We start from the raw sequence: 19664 nt of genomic DNA on the forward strand, positions 1-19664 counted from the left end.
CTGCTACCTACTTAACTGCTCCCAGGAATTATGTACTGAGGTCACAAATCCTCAACTCCCCATTTTAAAAGTTCTCCCATCTTTAGAAACACCTAGTAATCCTGCACAGATCTGACTGGAAACAAGGCCACCAGGGTCCTGGGATGGCTGCACCCTCAGGGTCCAGCAGCTTTCAGCCCACTGTTCCTCTACTGGCACAGCACCCATCACCTTCCCCCTCCTTACCTTGTCTCCACACTCCACTGAGAACCCTCGGTTCCCACAGGTGTGAGCACCTGACTCCCGAGTTCTCCATCCCATGTGACTTCCATCCAAAGCTAACCTCTTGGCCTCTAATTCCCACTCATTTCATGGCCCAAATGGGACACTCATCACCTAGAAGCTCTCTCCCTTTGGAATCTTAAATTCAGACGCTCTCCTTTTTGACCCTAAGTTCCTCTCACCACACCTGTTCATGAGCCCAAGACCAAGGCCGCAGTCTCTTCCCCTGCCCACCATCTCCCACAGCCCTCTCCTCCATCCCTTTCTACCAGCTGAAGCTGTCCTGACCATAGGCTCCTCTCCCCATCCACCCTCTGAGCTGGACCATCAAAACCCCAACCCTGGGTCAATCCAACCATCTTCTTAGAGCCGCCCAGACTGCCAAGCACGCCTGGAGGGAGTGCCCCTGGTCTCGGAGTCTGGGCCCCAGCAGCTTGCCCCTTCTCTCAGCAGACGCTCAGCTATTCCCCACAACAGTTCACACTGGCCCTCTATACCTTCCCAACCCCGAGAAAACCATCAGACAAGAAGCCCCTCCACCTGATCCCACAAAGCACCTGCCTGCCACCATCCCCGCCGGCTCCCTCTCCCTCTGCAACAGCGGACACCGGCTCCCTCCTGCGCCCAGGACCTCATCCCCACTGAGGGTGTACCTTCTCAGGTGCACACCCCCTGTCCTGCACTTCAGCCTCCTGATCTGGGGACTTTTTTCTACCTGCTCCTCCCCTCTTCAAAGAAAACAAATGAAAGCAAACCACACCCTTTTCTCCCCAACAGTCAGGTCTTGGAAGCTGGTCTATCCTCTCACTTCCATGTCCCTTCCTGTCCCGTACCCCTCACGTCACCTGGCTCCTGAAATCCCCGTTTCTCCAACGTGTGGAGTCCAAATCCACACCTTTGCTCGGATTCACACAATGCTACCTACCTGTGTCCCTGCCGGGGGGCCGTTCATGACGGAGGAAGAAACGAACTTCATTCCTCTGACTGCCAAACCTCTGCAGAACATCAAACATCCGCTCATTATCAGCAACTGGACGTTCTAAAGGAAACAAACAGAAGTCACATGACTTGCAGGTACAGAAAAGAGCATTTACTACCCATCCTTCATGCAAATTATGCTTGTAGGAAAAACTGAGCATCCTTGATGCTTTCTTCTCATTAAAAGGCTCTTAGAAATAAAGCACCACAGATTTTCCACACACACAGTCGGTGTCAACACCGTGGGCACTGGAAAGGGGAATGGGTCTGGGCTGGCTGCTACGAGCGCAGGAGTGATCTCAGGCTTGCCGGTGAGCTGAGGGGTGGGGGAGGGTTCAGAAATCTCTGTAAACTATTGGCCTCTGAGGTCCCTTCTAACTCAAATGTTCTAGGGTTCTCTAAACTTAAATAAGAAATTAGAAATAACTTTCTAAATAAATAGCTTAGGGGCATCTGGGTGGCTCAGTTGGCTGAGTGTCAGAAACCTTGGATTTCGGCTCAGGTCATGACATGAGGGTCATGAATTCAAGTTCCACATAGGGCTCACTCAGCACAGCATCAGCTTGGGATTCTCTCTTCCCTTCTCTCTCTTCCTTTCTCCTGCTCATGCACAGGTGCTCTCTAAATAAAATCTTTAAATAAAGGCTAATTCTACTGTTAGGCTAATTTTAAACTATAATTCTATAAACTATGTTTAAAAAATCAGACATACCCACTTCTAAACAAAAGCCTATTTTACCGCACTCAAAACAGAGTTGACCCATGAATGACATGGGTATGACCCATCTAGGTCCACTTATAGGAGAATTGTTTTTGATAAATACAGTTCAGTCCTGAAATGTATTTTCTGTTCCTTATGATTTTCTCTTTTTTTTAAAGATTTGAGAAAGAGCGAGTGCACGTGCACGTGCGTGTATGGTAGGAGGAGGAGGAGCAGAAGGAGAGGGGAGAAAATCTCAAGCAGACTCCTCACGGAGCACAGAGCCCAAGATGGGGCTCAATCTCACAACCTGAGCTGAAACCAAGACTCAGATGCCTGCCTGACTGAGCCACCCAAGTGCCCCACGATCTTCTTTTTTTTTTTTTCTTTTTTTAATATTTTATTTATTTGACAGAGAGAAATTACAACTAGGCAGAGAGGCAGGCAGAGAGAGAGGAGGAAGCAGGCTCCCTGAAGAGCAGAGAGCCCGATGCGGGGCTCGATCCCAGGACCCTGGGATCACGACCTGAGCCGAAGGCAGAGGCTTTAACCCACTGAGCCACCCAGGCGCCCCAACCCCACGATCTTCTTAATAGCACTTTCATCTCTCTAGCAAAGTTGATTGAAGAACACAGTATACAATACATAACATCCAAAATACGTATTCATGGACTGCTGATGTGGTCAGCAGAGCTTTCGGGCAACACTAAGCCGTAAGGAGTGCAGTTTGGGGGGAGTCAAAAGTCCCATGCAGATTTTCGACTGCACAAAAAGGTCGGTGCTCTGAACCCCCACACTGTTCAAGGGCCAACTGTGTATCTTTCTGGCCCCTCTTCCAGTGAGACTGCCAGTTGTCAAACTTCTCTAGAGACAAAAAGGACACAGAATACTCTAATAGATGGAAACTTCAGGAGAAATCATGTGTCTTAAGCTACCCTCAAAATACCCTCCAACCTCAAGGAACTGGATATAAAAACCAAACCTATTGTTCGAGGACCCAATTGCTTAAAACCAGAGATACTTAAGCATCTGCCTTCAGCTCCGTCATGATCTCAGGGTCCTGGGATCAAGTTCCACATCAGGCTCCTTGCTCAGCAGGGAGTCTATTTCTCCCTCTGCCTCTGCCTCTCCCTGCTTGTGCTCTCTCTCTCTCTAGCACTCTTTCTCTTACTCTCTCAAATAAACAGAAAATCTTTAAAAAAAAAAAAAAATCAGAGCTACTCCAGCTCTAAGCTTTAATAGAAGAATGCTGAAAGAGCCTAAGAAAGCACTGTGCACCTGCCCGTCATCACAGCCACCAGGTTTGTGGACTCACCCCAAGCCCAGTCCACTCAGCCACAACAAAGTGCCAGTCTGCTTGCAGTCCTGGAAGTGACAGAGGTGCCCCTCCTCACCCCAAGCCACAGAAATCCCAACAGTGACCCCCTCAAAAGGACATACCCCCAGCAGACACCCCCCCCAACAGAGCTTCTGAGTAACCTCCCACCTCCTGACCTAACACACGAACACTCGTGCACGCACACTGGAGCAGGCGCACACATACTCCCTTGAAACACCGAAGGGAACCCTGCACGCTCTGGGAGCCCCCAGGAGGCACAGCAGGCTGCGCACGCACACACATACCTCGCAGTCCTGCCTCTGCCCCGTGCCCGCCACCTGCTCCACCCACAGCCATCCCTGCCGCAGGGTCACAGGCAAGGCTGGCCGGGAGTTTCAGTTACAAAGCCACTAAGTGACAAAGACAGGAACCTGAGACCCAAGGCCTTGCTCTGAATCACGGCATCATGCAGACAGCCCGCACATGAATCATGAATTCACTCCAACCAATCCAAGTCCTAACATGACCTTCCACGGAACCTTTCAAGGCCATCCTCAAATTTATCTGAAAAAGGAAAAATGATAGAATGGCTCATTTATTTTTTTGAAAAAGCACAACAATGAAATGAAAGCACTTGCCTTACAGACACTTAACGTACTCTTAAAATACAGTAATCAGAACCACTTGGTTCTTTCATAAACAAGACAAAAGCAACGGACTGAGGCTTCCAGAAACAGGACTGTGCATGAGGTCTAAGGTGGCCTGCAGGGACACTTCACGTCAGTGAGAAAGAAACCGCTGCTTGGTAAGGCACCTCAGACAATTCACTCCCCGTTCAGGAAACAAGGAATTCACTCCCTAACTCACACGACTCACAAAAGTTAATGGGGGAGGAAGGAAAATTCTTTCAAACTTAGAGCATTACGTAACAGGAGAGCAGGTTTACAGCCTTGCGGGAAGGAAAAGATCCTTTTAAATCACACAAATAGGCCTGGGATCCAGAAGAGTTTCTGTTTTTGAACGCCTACAAATCAAGAGGCAAATGCCAAGGGAAACATGAACAAAGACTGTGGAGAAACAATATTTTAAAAATGAAAATCCAGGGGTGCTGGGCGGGCTCAGGCAGAGGAGCATGAGACTTGAGCTCCAGGCCCACTCTGGGTGTGGAACTAACTTAAAATGTAAATAAATAAATATGGAAACCTTAATGGCCAATAAACAAATGAAAGAATGGGCAACCTCAGCTATCAGCTTAACAAAAATTAAAATGTTATCCTATCAATTATTGACGGAAGATTCTTTCAGAAATAACTGGTAGGGGTGTGAGTGGCCAGCCTCTATGGAAGGCAATCTAGCACCACACGTTGAATTTTCAAGTGTGTGAACCTTTAAGTAATTCCACTTTGTGGTATGTACTCCAGAGAAACAGTTGCCCAGATCAAGCGGCTCCTGAAAGGACTCTCACCACAGCATATATATAAACAAAAGTAGAGGGGCGCCTGGGGGTAGGGGGCCTCAGTCGGTTCAGGGTCCAAGTCTTGGTTTCACCTCAGGTCATGATCTCAGGGTTATGAGATTGAGTCTACGTTAGGCTCCACATTAGCTATGGAATCTGCCTAAGAGTCTCTCTTCCTCCTCCCCTCCCTCTCCCTGAGTGCGCTCTCTCTCAAAAAAATTTTTAAAAAAAGTAAAAATCATGATATGGATTTACACATACTAGTCTGAAAAAACACCTCTAAACTAGAGTACAAGGTAAAACAGTAAGTTGCAGGTTACTGACATGTATGACACTATTTACAGAAAGAAAAAAAAAAAACAGAAAAAGAGACAACACACAAAATTATTCCTATATTACTACAATTACAAATGCAGAGACAAGAGTATGAAAAGTTCCCTGCTACGCTGAGCAGTTACACTGGGCGATCAGGGGACAGGCATGGGGGAGAGGTTTCCATTCTGTCCACATTATTTCCTCTTTTACAAAAAAAAACAAAACCAAAAAAAAAAAAAAAAAACCCCACATTCAGGTGCGGTCATTTCTTTTTCTTCCTTCCTTTCTTTTTTTTTACCAAAAAAGTGAGAAGAAAGGAACTCTTCTAAACATCATCCCATAGTAAGGGTTACCGGCCTCAAGTGAGCAAGACACGGAGAGGAAAAAGAACAGATGGAATCAAGAGTTCCCAGGAGACACCGAGCCTTTCCCAAGAGAAGGACACTGCTTCCTCGCTCCCGACAGGGGCTTTCCATCATCTCAGTAAAGCACACAGCACGGCGATCTGTGGAATGCAAGGAGGCAGCCAGAAGCGGCCAGCAGTGCATTCATTCAGTCATTCAAGAAGCACTGACAGAGCAGCGGCAGACGCCAGGCCCTCTCCCTGAGCCAGAAACACTGATGCACGACACACACAAGCCTCTCCTCTTAGAAGTCTCCGTTCTAATGCATGTGTTTGGGCTACAGGGAGTCAAGTGGCAAGAAACTAACGAACACACAAAACCTGGAGGATGAAATCAGGGTGGCTTCATGGCCACGGTAGCAGGATGCTCCAGGGGAGTCTCTGGGAGGACAGAACACTCCGGCTGAACTGCAGGCGACAACACCTGGAAAACGACGCAGGCAGTGGGACAGGCTGGCACCAAGGGCCCTAAGGTGGGAAGGAGATTAGTTTCCTCGGGAACAGAAGGGAAGCTGCAGGCCAAGGAGAATGGTGCCCAATGGCAGTGACACAAACTTCACAACCCAAGGTCAGAAATTGAGATTTTTTTCCTCAGGAGAAGAGAAAGCCACGGAGGAGTGGAAAGTCGGACTACCCCATTTTCCTTTGAAAAGGATCATTTGGGTTTCTTTACGTGAATGGTCTAACCTAGTTCCTTTGTGAAGGGAAAAGCAGCAATTCAGGGAGTGAGCACAGGACCTTCCAGGACACCCAACTGTAAGAAAGCGGACTGAAGACAACCAAGAGGCCTGGTAGGGAGGGAGTTTGGCTACAGGCAGGTATTATGAATGGTGTGGACCCTATTAACCTGGTATAACGGGTGCTGGCCCTGGCCCCCTCGGAGAGAAAGAAGCAGTGGGATGTCACCCAGCCCGTACAGGAACAAGGCAGAAATTATGGAAAATTACTCACACGTCTACAAATTCCTGAGGGGCCAGAAAAAGACCAGGCTGTCTCATTTTAGAGCTCCAAAGAACTAGAGTGAGGGATTGATTTCAAAGCCTAAAATAATGCCTATGATTTCACCATTGCCTTTTGCCACCATGGTAACTCAACACTGAAGAGCTTTCCCTAAAAACCTACAAAAACTGGGAGAGGGCAAAGCAATCAGGATGCCTCACGTTTCTAATTCAGTCAAGTCACAGCGCAGAGGAAACATTCCTCAAGCATTTCCCGCCTCCCGCCCAGAAGCCCACCCTGCTGGGCCACCTGTCTGTCCTTGACCTTGTGTACTGGGTGCGGTGTCTTCACCGTACTGCACAGAAGGACAAGAGCAGAAAGGCTGCCTCCGTCACAGCGAAGCCAGCAAGAGAACGTCACACCCTGATGCACGTGCAAGTCCCGGCTTCCCCGCAGACAACAGGCATGCCGCCCACAGTCTTGTCTACACAGCAGCACCATCCGGGTCTCATACCAGAGCCACACCACACTTCGGCCAGATGGCACTCGCTCTCGCCGGGCTCTTTGCACAGATCCACCACATCTCTGCACATCGTCTCGGGGGTCACGGGGACCTCGGTGAAGTGCTGCTCGCTGTCACTGAGGTACACGGTGAGAAACATCTGCCAACAGAGAGAGACAGAGAGAGAGACAGCTGCTGTCAGTGTCCACACTGTGCCTTTCACTCTTCAGTCCCCTCGGATCCCCTTCCCTAACCCCCCGTGCAGAGCGGTGCGGCGGTCCGGCCCCTCAGCGAGCGGTGCCCGCAGAGCCTCCAGGATCCTTGGGGTTCCGGCAAACAAGCTCACACAAAAGACCCAACAAAGTTAGGCTCTGACGCTGTATTTGTTATTCGTCTGCCAAATACTTAACACGGTTCCTCGTAGGTACCAGACCCACGCTCGAAACAGACCCTCCTACCAATGCTAGGAGATTCGGGGTAGCTGCAGGCACCCTTCTGTCCACACAACCTCTCTGGCGGAAGGAAGACCTAAGAGCGTGCTGCTCTGACGGTGGATCTGGGAAACAGGACACACAGCCTGGAGGGAAATCTAGTATTCATACCACGCGTGTCAACTACCTACTGAAAAAATCATACTTATAAGGCTGAAATGTTTTAATCAAATACCTACATTACAGTCTAAGTCTTCATCAACAAGGTGTTAGCCAAGCGACGGGCTGTCAGGCTAACACTCACCCAGGCTCGCAGAGAATATAAAGCAGCCAGCAGAAGATCTCCATCTCCAACCCACTAGCCACCTTTCTCCTAGTAAACACAGACGCTGGCTCTTAGAAATACTGAGTAAAGAAAGCAAACTTTCATGCCAATAAACCATCCCCCCAAAATGTGAATTCCCAGTGCTGAAGAAACTGACCCAGCAAATAAACCGCAGATGGCAACCCACGAGCACCTCCTCCATGCAGGTCCGCATATATCAGAATAAAACACACACAGCCTGAAAGCAATCCCCCAGGAGCACTGATCCTGCGAGAATAATTCTTCCACGAAAGGAGAGGGCCAAGGCTTTGGCGGGTCCACTCTGGACCAGCACACGTTCTGTAACAGTGATTAATGGGCCGCCAACACTGAGAAAAGTTGGGGGTTTAAGGCCACAAAAGAACAGAATGAGTAGGACCTGCACTGGGCTCAGGAGGACATGGGCCCACCCACAGCAGCGCACCTCCCCCTGGGGCTCAGCCTTCCTCGCCCACCTCCAGAAAGCAGCACGAGGCTCTTCTCTGCAAAAACGCAGGGCCTGCTTATGGAGAGTGATGGACACCAGCCAAGTGGTCAGGCCGGGTGCCGCAGGAGTGTGGTCAGGTGAGAGGAGGAGCCGGCAGGGGAGAACACCGCCCCACCCCAGGGTGAGCAGGCTCAGCACCCGGCACCTTGCAGCTCCTCCTTTACCCTCGACCACGTTTCCTTAAGGTCACCGAGTCCTTCCTTCTTCCAGCCAAAGCTCTCAACTCACAGGAACCCATGCAATGCACTGAGTCACCTGGCCCATGAGAGCATGCAGCAGGGAACCCAGAAAAATTAACACAGTGGATACTGGTGAAACAGCAAATAAAATATGGGGAAAAACCATACGGCTTCCCAGGATGAGCTGAGCAGCTTTCAAGCTAATCCTATGCGATCTTTCCCCTCCCGACAAACTGTATTAATAAAGACACATCGTTCCAGGCTTCAACCAGAGAAGGGAGCACTTTAAAACCACACAGAAAGCCTAAAGCCTTGACAATAATCACCTGGAAAAACATAAACAAGATTGCCTCATCTCACAGACTTCCAGCCTGCCGCACGCAGCTCTGACAAATCGGAGGGCACATTTCATGAGACTCCGGAATTGCACAGCGGCTCTCTGAGCTCCCCACCCACCCAACACTGTCTGCGAAGTTGAACACTTCAAAACCAGGAAGTGTCTGCACTGTACACAACAGACAAGTGTTTGTGAAACTGCAGGGACACTGAGCGCGCGCAGCCCGCACGGGTCCTAGTACCCCACCCTCACCCCCCTAGGGTGGACGTGGGGGGTGGGGGGGGTACTAGGACCCGTGCAGGCTGCACAGGCAGCTCAGAAACTCACATCAACCCCAGACAGGCACAGCCAGCACAACTCTCTCTTTACATATGAAGAAATCAACTTGCTACTAAAATGACAGGGTTGGGTCGCCTGGGTGGCTCAGTGGGTTAAGCCTCTGCCTTTGGCTCAGGTCATGATCCCAAGGTCCTGTGATCGAGCCCCGCGTCGGGCTCTCTGCTCAGCAGGGAGCCTGCTTCCTCCTCTCTACTTACTTGTGATCTCTGTCTGTCAAATAAATAAATTTTTAAAAAATAAAATAAAATGACAGGGTTAATTCTGCTCTTCAGATCCATTCTCTACTCTTCAGGCTGTTCCTTACAGCAGGAAAATATTAGGAAATGCTCTATGTAACCCCGACTTTAATAGGGATCTAGTCTTTTACTTTCTGGAAAATAACAGTTTTGTTTACTTAAAGGTATGATTAGGAATAAGAACGATGAGAGATGTGTTCTGTTTAAGGTTACCTTTCCCCACAAACCCACAGCATTGCATGAACGGCAAGTGCATGAGCTGACCCATTACCACCTCCCGCGTGTGAGGACTCCCTCAGTGCTGACTGCAGGGCCCGTCCTCACGTGCTTGGGCCGGTGGCTGGTAGGCGGGTGTTGTGACATTGCTCAGGACTCCCGGGCAAGAGGTCTGGGCTCTGCCTCCAAATCTGTTAATTATTAGCTAGACCTCCTTGGGGAAACCACGTCACCTCTCTGAGCCTCGGTTCCCGTCTTCAAAGTTAAGAGTCTTGTGCTCCCAGCACTGCCTCCGACTTTGGGGGTCAGCATCAAAGCCAACCTTCCTACAACAGCCGGCACGCTACAGCCAGCATTTGGGCCAGAGCAAGGGCCTGAACAAAGGCAGTGAGAAAGGATGGGTTTCATAGAAAAGAGCGGTCTGGTGACAAAATGGGGGAGAGAGCAGCACTGTGAGTGAGCGGCGCAACTCAGGAGACACAGTAAATTCAGGAGGAAAAGGAGGGCTGCTCTGCTTTGTGGCTGCGTCAGGCAGGGAGCCGGGGAGGGAGGTCTGGTCTGGCTTAGTGGACTTGTGACCTGCCCGAGCCAACACCTGCTACCACTGCCTCCCCAGTCCTCCTCTCCTAATCCCCTCCATCTCAGCCGTCCTGCGGGCCAAGCCTGTACACCTGCCCTGCTCTGTCTGCGGCCGACCTGCCTGCTCCCCAGGCCTGCAGGTCTGCACTGCCTTCCCAGCGAGGGTCTCCCTGCTATCCTTGCCTAGATCCTGACACATGTGTGCATACGCACATGCACACATGCATACCTCCCTGCTTTGGGATCTCCTTGGCACAGTCCCTCAGGTACCACACTTCATATTTGGTTAACTTGGCTTTACCCTCCATCGGCCCTTCTGGAATATCCGCAGTATGCAAGCTGGGGGTCTGTCTCTTTAGCGCCACATCCTCGGCCCTGCAGACTACGCGGCCCAGCACAAGGTGCGCACACAGTAGGTGCTTGTTTGCAGACAAGCAGGTCCTGCATGTTACAGACTCCCCTCGGACTTGCTCTCACCCTGAGCCCGCCTCCGTGTGTGCAGAGGTGCAGCAGAGCACACAGCCGCCACCGGCCACTCCGATGGAACAGAGAGCTAGTGTCCTCTTGGTCCTCCTGCTGGCCCCAGCCAGCCATCCTCCTGCTTCCACACTTTCCCTTCATCTGGTACTGATAGGCCAGCTGCTCTACGGACTCGGTCCCACTGTACAGGTTACCTTTACTGGACAGCTAACACAGCACACGGCCCAAAATTCAAAACAGGGGGGGCCGTGTGGAGAGGGGACATGGGTGCCACAGGCTTCTGCACAGGGCAGGGAGGGGAAGGGGGGCAGGGTGCATATGGAGGGGCAGCAAGGGGAAAGGATTAGAGGGGTGTCAGGTCACTGCTCCTCAAACTGGGGTGCAGACGGCTGGGCTCCATCCTCAGTCTCTGACTGAGTGGATCTGAGAAGGGGGCCGAGATGCTGCATTTTTAACAAGCTCCCATATGATGTGGACACCACTGGTCTGGAAGCCACTGTTCAAAGGCCAGAGCTAGGAATCTGGACTTTAATCGAAGAGCCCACTGAAGGCAAATGGTCAAGAGACAGAGACACTGGTGACTGCCAGGGAGCTGGGGGAGTGACTGCTAACAGCTACAGGGTTTCGTCTGGGGCAATGAAAATGCTGGAGTGAGTGTGAGGGTTGCACAACCTTGTGGAAAGTCTAAAAACCACTGAACTGCATACTTCAGAATGGTGGTGTGTGAGTCATATCTCAATTTTTTTTAAAAAAGAGGTCCTTGGAGGATTCCAAGCAGGGTAGCGAAGTGATGTCATCTGAAACACTGTGGGAGCAGATCCAGGGGACGACGCACATGCCATCTGAGAGGACACGCAGCACCCGAGCTGGAGGGTGATGGCAGACGTGGGGAAACGGCTGGAGATGGATTTTCTTGCAACGGCAGAGCCAGAGATATGCTTGATGGACAGCAGGCGGATATGAAAGGCAGGGAGAGACTGGTGTGAACCTGATCTGCTGTCTTGGTGCAGGTCCTGGTGAGTGACTCAGGGAGGTGAGGAGGGGGCTGGCCTGGGGAGCCTCCAGGGCAAATCGGAGGCATCCACCAGCCACCAGAAGGGACACGTTACACCAGGCAACCACAGAGGTGCCTCCCCCACCCACGCCACTGCTGGGTGGACGCTGCTACCACCGCTGGCCACGGTATTTATAACTGCTACTTCTCCCTCCTAGAAAATTATGAGTAAAACAAAGCAAAGGCATCCCAACTTTGAAATACACTTTTAAACCCATTTCATCCACTTTTTTAAAAAGATTTTATTTATTTATTTGACAGAGATCACAAGTAGGCAGAGGGGCAGGCAGAGAGAAAAAGAGGGAGAAGCAGGCTCCCCGCTGAGCAGATAGCCCGATGTGGGCCTTGATCCCAGGACCCTGAGATGACCTGAGCCGAAGGCAGAGGCTTTAACCCGCTGGGTCACCCAGGGGTCCTGATTTCAGCCACTTTTAAATGTATACATAAGTATGTCCCCAAGTTATGAAAGTTAAATATCACTTACATTAATATATCACTTATAATTTAAAATCTTTTAAGTTATAATCTGGCCACAATTATGGGCTTTAATGTGATAATTTATACCTATTTAAAATTTTATAGAAGAAGTGAATCAGGGAGTTTCTTAATAAATATCACTTCTCTTCTTCTTACTTGAAAGAGTAGCAAAAAAATAAAAACAAGAGGATCAAAAGAGAGGGTCAGCTAAACTAATCATCCTATTAACCTGAGAAAAAGCAGGTACATACATTCCTCACGTGGCCACCTTCCTTTTATCTCTGTTCACAAATCTGCTGTCCTCCGAAAGGATAAAGAAATTCTTTAAAAATGTAATTTAATTCCCTAAAAAGTGAAATAAAAACAAGCTGAAGCTGTTTTTGCTTTGCTTTATTTTGTTTTGTTTAAAGTTTTATTAGCATGTTGAAAATTTTTTTAAAAAGACATTTTAGCTGACTCTTTCAACTAAGCCCAGCAGATAACAATTTTAGTGTATAATTCATAAGCTTTTTAAAGATAAAAAATAAAACTGTTAAATCTTAGGAGTTTCCAGCATCTGCTACCAAAACATCGTAGAAGGGAAAAAGCAGACATTTTCGAAAATGTGTTGGTTACCCACTGTTTAGTTACAGGACTGTTCACCACATCCTTTTCCACAAATGGGAAGATGGCACACACACACAGAGGCATGCAGGCAACTCACACACAGAAAAAAGCCTGGAACTGTATTCGCCAAGTTAACAGTAGTGATGCCGGGGTGAGAAGATTATGAAGGGACTTTCTGGGAGCTCAGCCATGCTGAAGTTTCCTAGAATGATTATGTACCACACACACAAGAAAACTGATATTTTAAGGAGTCTATGATGAAATCAGTAAGATGAACACAGGGCGCCACCGCCTCCGGGGCCTTGCTGTGACACATACCGGAAGCATGCGCCCCATCGTGCTTTTCTGGGGCCCCAGTGCTGCCTCAACTTTAGTCAGGGGCCACAAGAAACAAGCAGTCCAGAAACAGATCTTGGAAATCCAATACATTGGAACAGAACAGTATCTGGTCATCAAAAGGGCTGCAGTGTGGAGACACTACGACATGGATGAACCTTGACAGCATTGTACTGAGTGACAGAAGCCGGACACACATAGGACGCGTCCCAAGATGAATTCAAGGGCATGGAGACAAAACGCCCATTAGCAGCTGCTAGGGGCTGGGGCTGGGGAGCGGGGTAACTGCTCAAGAGTTCGGGGTTTCCATCTGGGGTGATGGAAATGTTCTGGAATTGGTGGTGATGGTTACATAACCCCATGAAGTTACTAAAAACCACTGCATCACACACTTCACAGGTTGAATTTCATGGAGCATGAATTGTATCACTATTTAAAGGGCCTACTGCCTGCTTTGTGTAAGATATAAAAAAAGCTCTCTTTTTTCTTTCAAAGATTTTATTTTATTAATTTATTTGACAGAGAGTGAGAGCACAAGCCCGGAGACAGAGGGAGAGGGAGAAGCAGGCTCCCCGCTGAGCAGGGAGCCGGATGCAGGACACGATCCCAGGACTCTGAGATCATGACCAGAGAAGAAGGCAGATGCTTAACCAACTGAGCCACTCAGGCGCCCCAGTTAAAAATCTCTTAAGGGAGATGAAATGTGTTTATGGAAAAATGAGACAATTTACTACTAAAGTAAATGAATGAGACTGAAGGTAAAACGGAAATTCAGGGGCGCCTGGGTGGCTCAGTGGCTTAAGCCTCTGCCTTTGGCTCAGGTCATGACCTCAGGGTCCTGGGATCAAGCCCGGAATCGGGCTCTCTGCTCAGCGGGGAGCCTGCTTCTCCCTCTGTCTCTCTGCCTGCCCCTCTGCCTACTTGTGATCTCTTGTCAAATAAATAAATAAAATATTTTTTTAAAAAAAAGGAAATTCAGAAATGAAAAAAATGCACATGATCAGAGACAGGCTGATCAGCCCAGAGGCACGAATTAATGGAAAGCATAATAAAACAATAAAATAAAAGTAACCTTACTTCCAAATACATCATCTTTTCCTGGCATGTATATTTTAAAATACCATATTCCCAAGAATGCAGAGACGACTTCATCAGCTCCCTGGCCCAAAGGGAAGCACGTAAAAATGGGGCTCCCGAGAAGGCTATTATGAGAGTCTTGCCTGTTCTCATGGACTCAAGCTCCGGGTATTTCCTGAGTACCTCGGAGGCGCATTATCGTCACCAGGAAGAACGCAGCAACCATCAGGCCGAAGCCGCACGGCAGCCCTCACAGCCAGGACCAAGAACTGTGGAGGCACCTGAAAACGCATGCCATGGTGACAAGAGTGACAGGGCAACGGAGTGACAGACCAGATGGCTCTTCTTCCCTTGGTACAGGTGAACACCCTCAACCCCTCCCAGGGCCAGAGACTAACTTCCTGCCAACTTGTAAACCAGGAACTTCACTTTTTTATAGCATGAGCCACAAAGAGAAGAGATTCCTCAAAACGCAATCAACTCTAAAGTACTCTTCGGAGCAGAGGAGTAACGGGCGGCTCACACGAGCTAGAACACACTGCAAAACCCAGGAGGAAGTGATTGTTTTAACTAAACTGAAACAACAAGGCACCACTTACAGCTCTTACATAGCAATATGATTAAAAGACCCAACAGAGATGAGACTGTAGGACACTGACTCATTTGGACACGATGGCACCACATAAACTGTAAAAATCCATTTGGAAAGTAAAACAGGTCGTGTCAAACGCCACAGAATTAGGTCTACCTCATGACCTTACTTGTGGGGATTTATCCCAGAGAAATAGCTGAAAGGAAGAAACATTCTATATGCCACAAGATTTTCCCTACAGGCTTAGATCTCCAAAGAGTAACATAGAAAACGAAATATCTGGCAACATGGCAAAGTTGGAAAACCTCTACTGGAAGGGTTACAACCCAGCTGTCAACTCCCACAAATAATCTGGTGTTGGGCAAGTGGTGACAGCAAGCCACGAAACAGCATCGTGTGACATCGTAGATCAGAACCATCTATTTTTTTTTTAAGATTTTATTTATTTATTTGACAGACAGAGATCACAAGTAGACAGAGAGACAGGCAGAGAGAGAGAGACGGGGAAGCAGGCTCGCCACGGAGCAGAAAGCCCGATGTGGGGCTCGATCCCAGGACTTTGAGATCATGACCTGAGCCGAAGACAGAGGCTTTAACCCACTGAGCCACCCAGGCGCCCTGATCAGAACCATCTAAAACCACATACAGGTAAACTGGCTTGGAAAGAACATACGGGAGAGCGGGTACAGACGTCACTTTAAAACGTTCTAGATGTTAACATACTTTCAGGATAATCTCAGTTTCAAAGTACACTAACTACAGACCATGATCAAAGAATGTGGAAATACTCTACTGAACGTGGCAGCCGGGACGAGGACTTCCGTCTGCTTCTTAAGCTGCTCGATGGGGGAGGAAAGGCTCAGAGAAGACAACACTCTGCAGGGGCCAGGCTCCCCGCCCTGCTCACCAGTGAGTCATGCCCAAGTCACGGCCCTTCCAGAATCCCCAAGTCACAACCTTCATTTAAAAACAATGGGTCACAGATTTATTTTTAAGAGCTCTGTTTTAGGGGTGCCTAGGTGGCTCAGTGGGTTTAGCCTCTGCTTTTGGCTCAGGTCATGATCTCAGGGTCCTGGGATCGAGCCCCGCATCGGGCTCTCTGCTCAGCAGCGAGCCTGCTTCCCCCTCTCTCTCTTGCCTCCCTCTCTGCCTACTTGTGATCTCTCTCTGTCAAATAAATAAATAAACTCTTTAAAAAAAAAAGGAATGTTTAAAAAAAGAGCTCCGTTTTGGAGGACATGTATTCACTGTGACTATGATGTTATGCTCATAACACAAGAGTGATTCATCTTCATGGAGGCATTATCTCAGATTAAAAGTGGGAAGATCTTCCAGGAGGAAATACCAAAAAAAAAAAAAAAAAAAATTCCACAAAAACTGGTTAGGGCATTTATGAGAAATTTACTTTGTATCAGAGGCTACAGTTTATTCCTTTGATTTACAAAACCATGTAAAGCTCCACAGAAAGAAAAAAGAACCAAGAGTCTAAGATCTCTTCAACGCCGAAAGGAAACAAGGCTTTGTGATAGCAGCTTCAGGGTTCTGACTCAGAAAACCTTCAATCCCTCAGGTTTACCGAGGAGAGAAAAGAACACAAGAGGGGAAAACATGTCCCTTAGAGGAAAAGGAACAATCTGTGAGAAGGGCGACACAAATCCTCCCCAAACCTTACAACTCTCAGGAACTCGGTGTCGGGAAGAAGCAACAAGACCAAGACCGGGGGTGAGACCAAGGAGGAGTCTGCATGGTTCGGGGTTCAGCAATCACCAGTGCGGGGAGAGATGCAAGCCATCACCTCCTTTTATCCTGGGCTTCACCCCACCCACCCAGAGCAACCCCTCCTTCAACACGATCCCAACGAACAGGGAAAGAATGAACAAACAAGGAACATCAGCCAAAGCTTCGTTCCACTGCTCAGGCGCACACGGCCCTTTGACCCAGCCGCGGCTGCCGAGTGCAGAAGGGCTAGAAACAACCCAAGGGCTAGAAACGACAAGCCAGACAAGCCAGCCATCCCCACCTCCTGGGATCTTCCGCCACGCCTCCTCACAGGGCCTCTCCGTGGGCCAGCGCTCCACCTGGTTCCCCAGCCTGCATGCCCTTCCCCACTCCCCAGTGTCCCCATGGGGTAGCCACAGGAGTCTCAGGGGAGCCTGGGGGGGGGCACACACCTCCCAGTGCTGCGTCCTGGCCCTCAGAGACCAGCCCGGCTTCGTGTCAGCTGTCAGGGCACCTTGGCTTCCCGGCCACGAGGACTCCGGCCTGGAGTTTCCTCTCAAGGCCACAGGAGACCATGAGTCACACCCATCAGCGCTCTGGTCAGAGTCTGCGACATGTAAACCCACCCAGACGCTAAGTGCGCTGCTTTTTATTATGGCATTGTTTACAATCAGTCCATCAGTTTCCGTCAGCCACATCTGAGTTAAAGCAAAAGCATAAAATCATCACCAATGCATTTTTTCTTTTTTCTTTTTTTTTTTTAACTCTTTTGGTCAGGACAGCAAGTTAGTGGAAGTTAGAAATCAACACCCCGGAAGTGTCAACAGCGAGCTGGACAGCACTGAAGAGGGAGTCCCCCAGGCACCCAGTGTCATGCAGAGAACACAGTTATCCTCCAAGACCACCTCCATTCCAGAAAAAAATTGTATGGCAAATACAAAGTGGCGACTTTGAGAAAAAAATCCTCTATGGAAAAATTGTGTTGTAGCTGCCTGCTGCTCTCAGATGTCTGATCACATCCACACTAGGTGCCTGTGAGCCGACGGCACCGCCACCTCTGGGCCTCACAGGACTGGTGTCCCCCCGACATCTGTCCCTCGGGAGAAGCTCCTGGCTCTGTCCCCTCCCAGCCCCAACTGCTTGTTGACCTAGATGTGTGTCCCACCTGCGCCCACTAGGATTTCCTAAGCACCTACTAGGCCAGCACAGGAGCGGCCCAGAAAGGCAAGAGAGGAGACTAAGACATGGGGCGGTTCCCAGAGACACATCTGGACAGAGGCTGAAGGAGCCACCTGGAAACTCTGGGGGAATATGCCCCACACGAAGGCCACACACGGGAACGACCAGAAAGAAGGGGCAATATACCAGGAACACAGGCAGGCGCGAAAAAGGGCTGGCTGACCAGGGCCCTGCAGGTGGAGAGCAAGCAGGCTTTCCAGTTTCTAGTACAGTAGAGGTCACTAGAGGGGGCCTCAGAGTCTGGTTGCCAGACCAGTGGCATCAGCATTATTGGGGGACCTGTCAGAGCAGAAAGTCTCAGCTGCAGCAGCCCCCCTGGCAGAACTCCTGAATAGGAAGCCCTTGGGGTGGGCCCGCCACCCCACTACCCCACTAGTGAGAAGCATGAGCTTTAAGGGTTATGTGCAAGGGTGGGAGGACCTTGCTGTCAATACTGTCCATGTGACCGGGGTGCAAAGTGGCCCGCCCCACACACGTTAACTGTCGCCGCACCGGGAGGTACCCCAGAAATGGGAACCGTGTGGGAACACCATACACTCTTGGGCACTTGCGTTTATCTTTGCATAATTCAACTTTCAGGGAACTTCATTTACATCATGTGTTGCACAATCACAACCTCAAATCACCAAATAAGAAACCTAAAAATGCACACTTTTCCTCACTCATCTCCCTGGTTTAGCTCACCTGTTCCCTATACCCTGTCCCTTAGTGTCCACGTCATCCCCATGCTTTTAGAATGATTCAGAGACCCTCCAGCTGCCTCCAACCCCTCCTACACGTACACCTGTCCAGCCACAAGGAAACTTTCTCTTGGCTTATCTAAACCCCCTCCAACACACACACAGTTGTTTATAGCCCTGTCTTATCTGCCTCCACTGTGTATAAATTCCTTGAGGACAGAGGTGTTGACCCTGAAAGGCTTCCTCCACCCCCCAGGCTATCTCAGACTTCACACACACAGCAAGTTGACAGCACTTGCCCAGGGAGGTGACAGACGGGGCGGGGCGGCAGCTGCAGGGCCCAGGGGTCTGAGTTCCGTGGCCCAGGACAGTCAGCAGGAACAAGAGCCGGGGCAAGAGCAGGGGCTGAAGCTAATGTGCCGTGTAACTTCGTGTAACTTCGAAGGGAGCTTTCCCAAACCAGACCGGGCTCAAAACGAGAAACAAGGTATTCTGCTCAGAGTAACTGAAGAAATCTGTTCTCTCCTGTTCAACCACGCCCAAAGCCGAACTTGGATCTCAAATTCCAATCACACGCAGCAGAGCAACTCCCGTTAGGCCATCTGCTTTCAGTATCTGCCGTAAACAAACATAGAGAGCAAAATGGAACTAAACACAGTCTGTAAGTAGGTCAGTGCCAGCCCGACCCCCGCTCTCCGCTCATACTTCCTCCGCACTGAGCGCGGCTGCCTTGTTGGTGCAGGAACTACTGCGTGGAAAGGCACTTTTTCATCCTACGTCTTGCTTTCCTCCACTAAACACACTATGTCTCAGACCCGCCCATGAGACCATAAGATCAACCAATCCACTGCCCCCAGGTCTCCCACTTCTGCCTCACATTTTGTAATCAAAGTGTTCCTCCATTCTCAAAGAGTCCAGCTCTGGGAACTTTCTAAGAAAGCCCAAAAGCCAATCGTGGACATAACTATAGGTGGGCAAGAACTACCCTCAGCAAAGAGAATCGAAAGAAAGAACATTCAGGGGCACCTGGGTGGCTCAGTCAGTTGAGCAAACGTCTGCCTTCAGTTCAGGTCATGATCCCAGGGTCTTAGGATCAAGTCCCACGTGGGGTTCCCTGCTCAGCGGGGAGTCTGCTTCTCCCTCTGCCCCTTCCCCTGCTCGTGTTCTCGCTCTCTCTCTCTCTCAAATAAATAAATATATTCTTTAAAAAAAAATGAAGACCATCCATGCACTCCAGCAATATCAGGTCCCCACTGAGTGTCAAACAGTGTTCCAAGCCTCCCAGAGCTGGCGGGGCACCATGGGTGGCAAACAGACGGGCCGCACGTGGGAGCCTCCTCGGGGAGGCATACACGAGACCCGGG

At 49.6% G+C, this 19664-nt stretch overlaps 1 protein-coding gene across 3 annotated transcripts in view; it reads right to left on the bottom strand.

Annotated features, from left to right (window-relative positions):
* The window catches only part of TP53BP2 (tumor protein p53 binding protein 2), a 55605-nt gene that overhangs the window by 25762 nt on the left and 10179 nt on the right, over positions 1 to 19664 (bottom strand). For 2 of the 3 annotated variants that reach the window (XM_045982665.1, XM_045982664.1), the window contains 2 exons: positions 6885 to 7032; positions 1187 to 1300 (listed from right to left, as the gene is read on the bottom strand). In XM_045982665.1, coding sequence (XP_045838621.1) covers positions 1187 to 1300; positions 6885 to 7032 — 262 coding nt within the window. The remainder of the gene's footprint in view (positions 1 to 1186; positions 1301 to 6884; positions 7033 to 19664) is intronic. The other variant, XM_045982666.1, reaches the window with a different exon arrangement.

Source organism: Meles meles, chromosome 17 (genome assembly GCF_922984935.1).
Source record: "Meles meles chromosome 17, mMelMel3.1 paternal haplotype, whole genome shotgun sequence".
Classification (NCBI taxonomy): Eukaryota; Metazoa; Chordata; class Mammalia; order Carnivora; family Mustelidae; genus Meles; species Meles meles.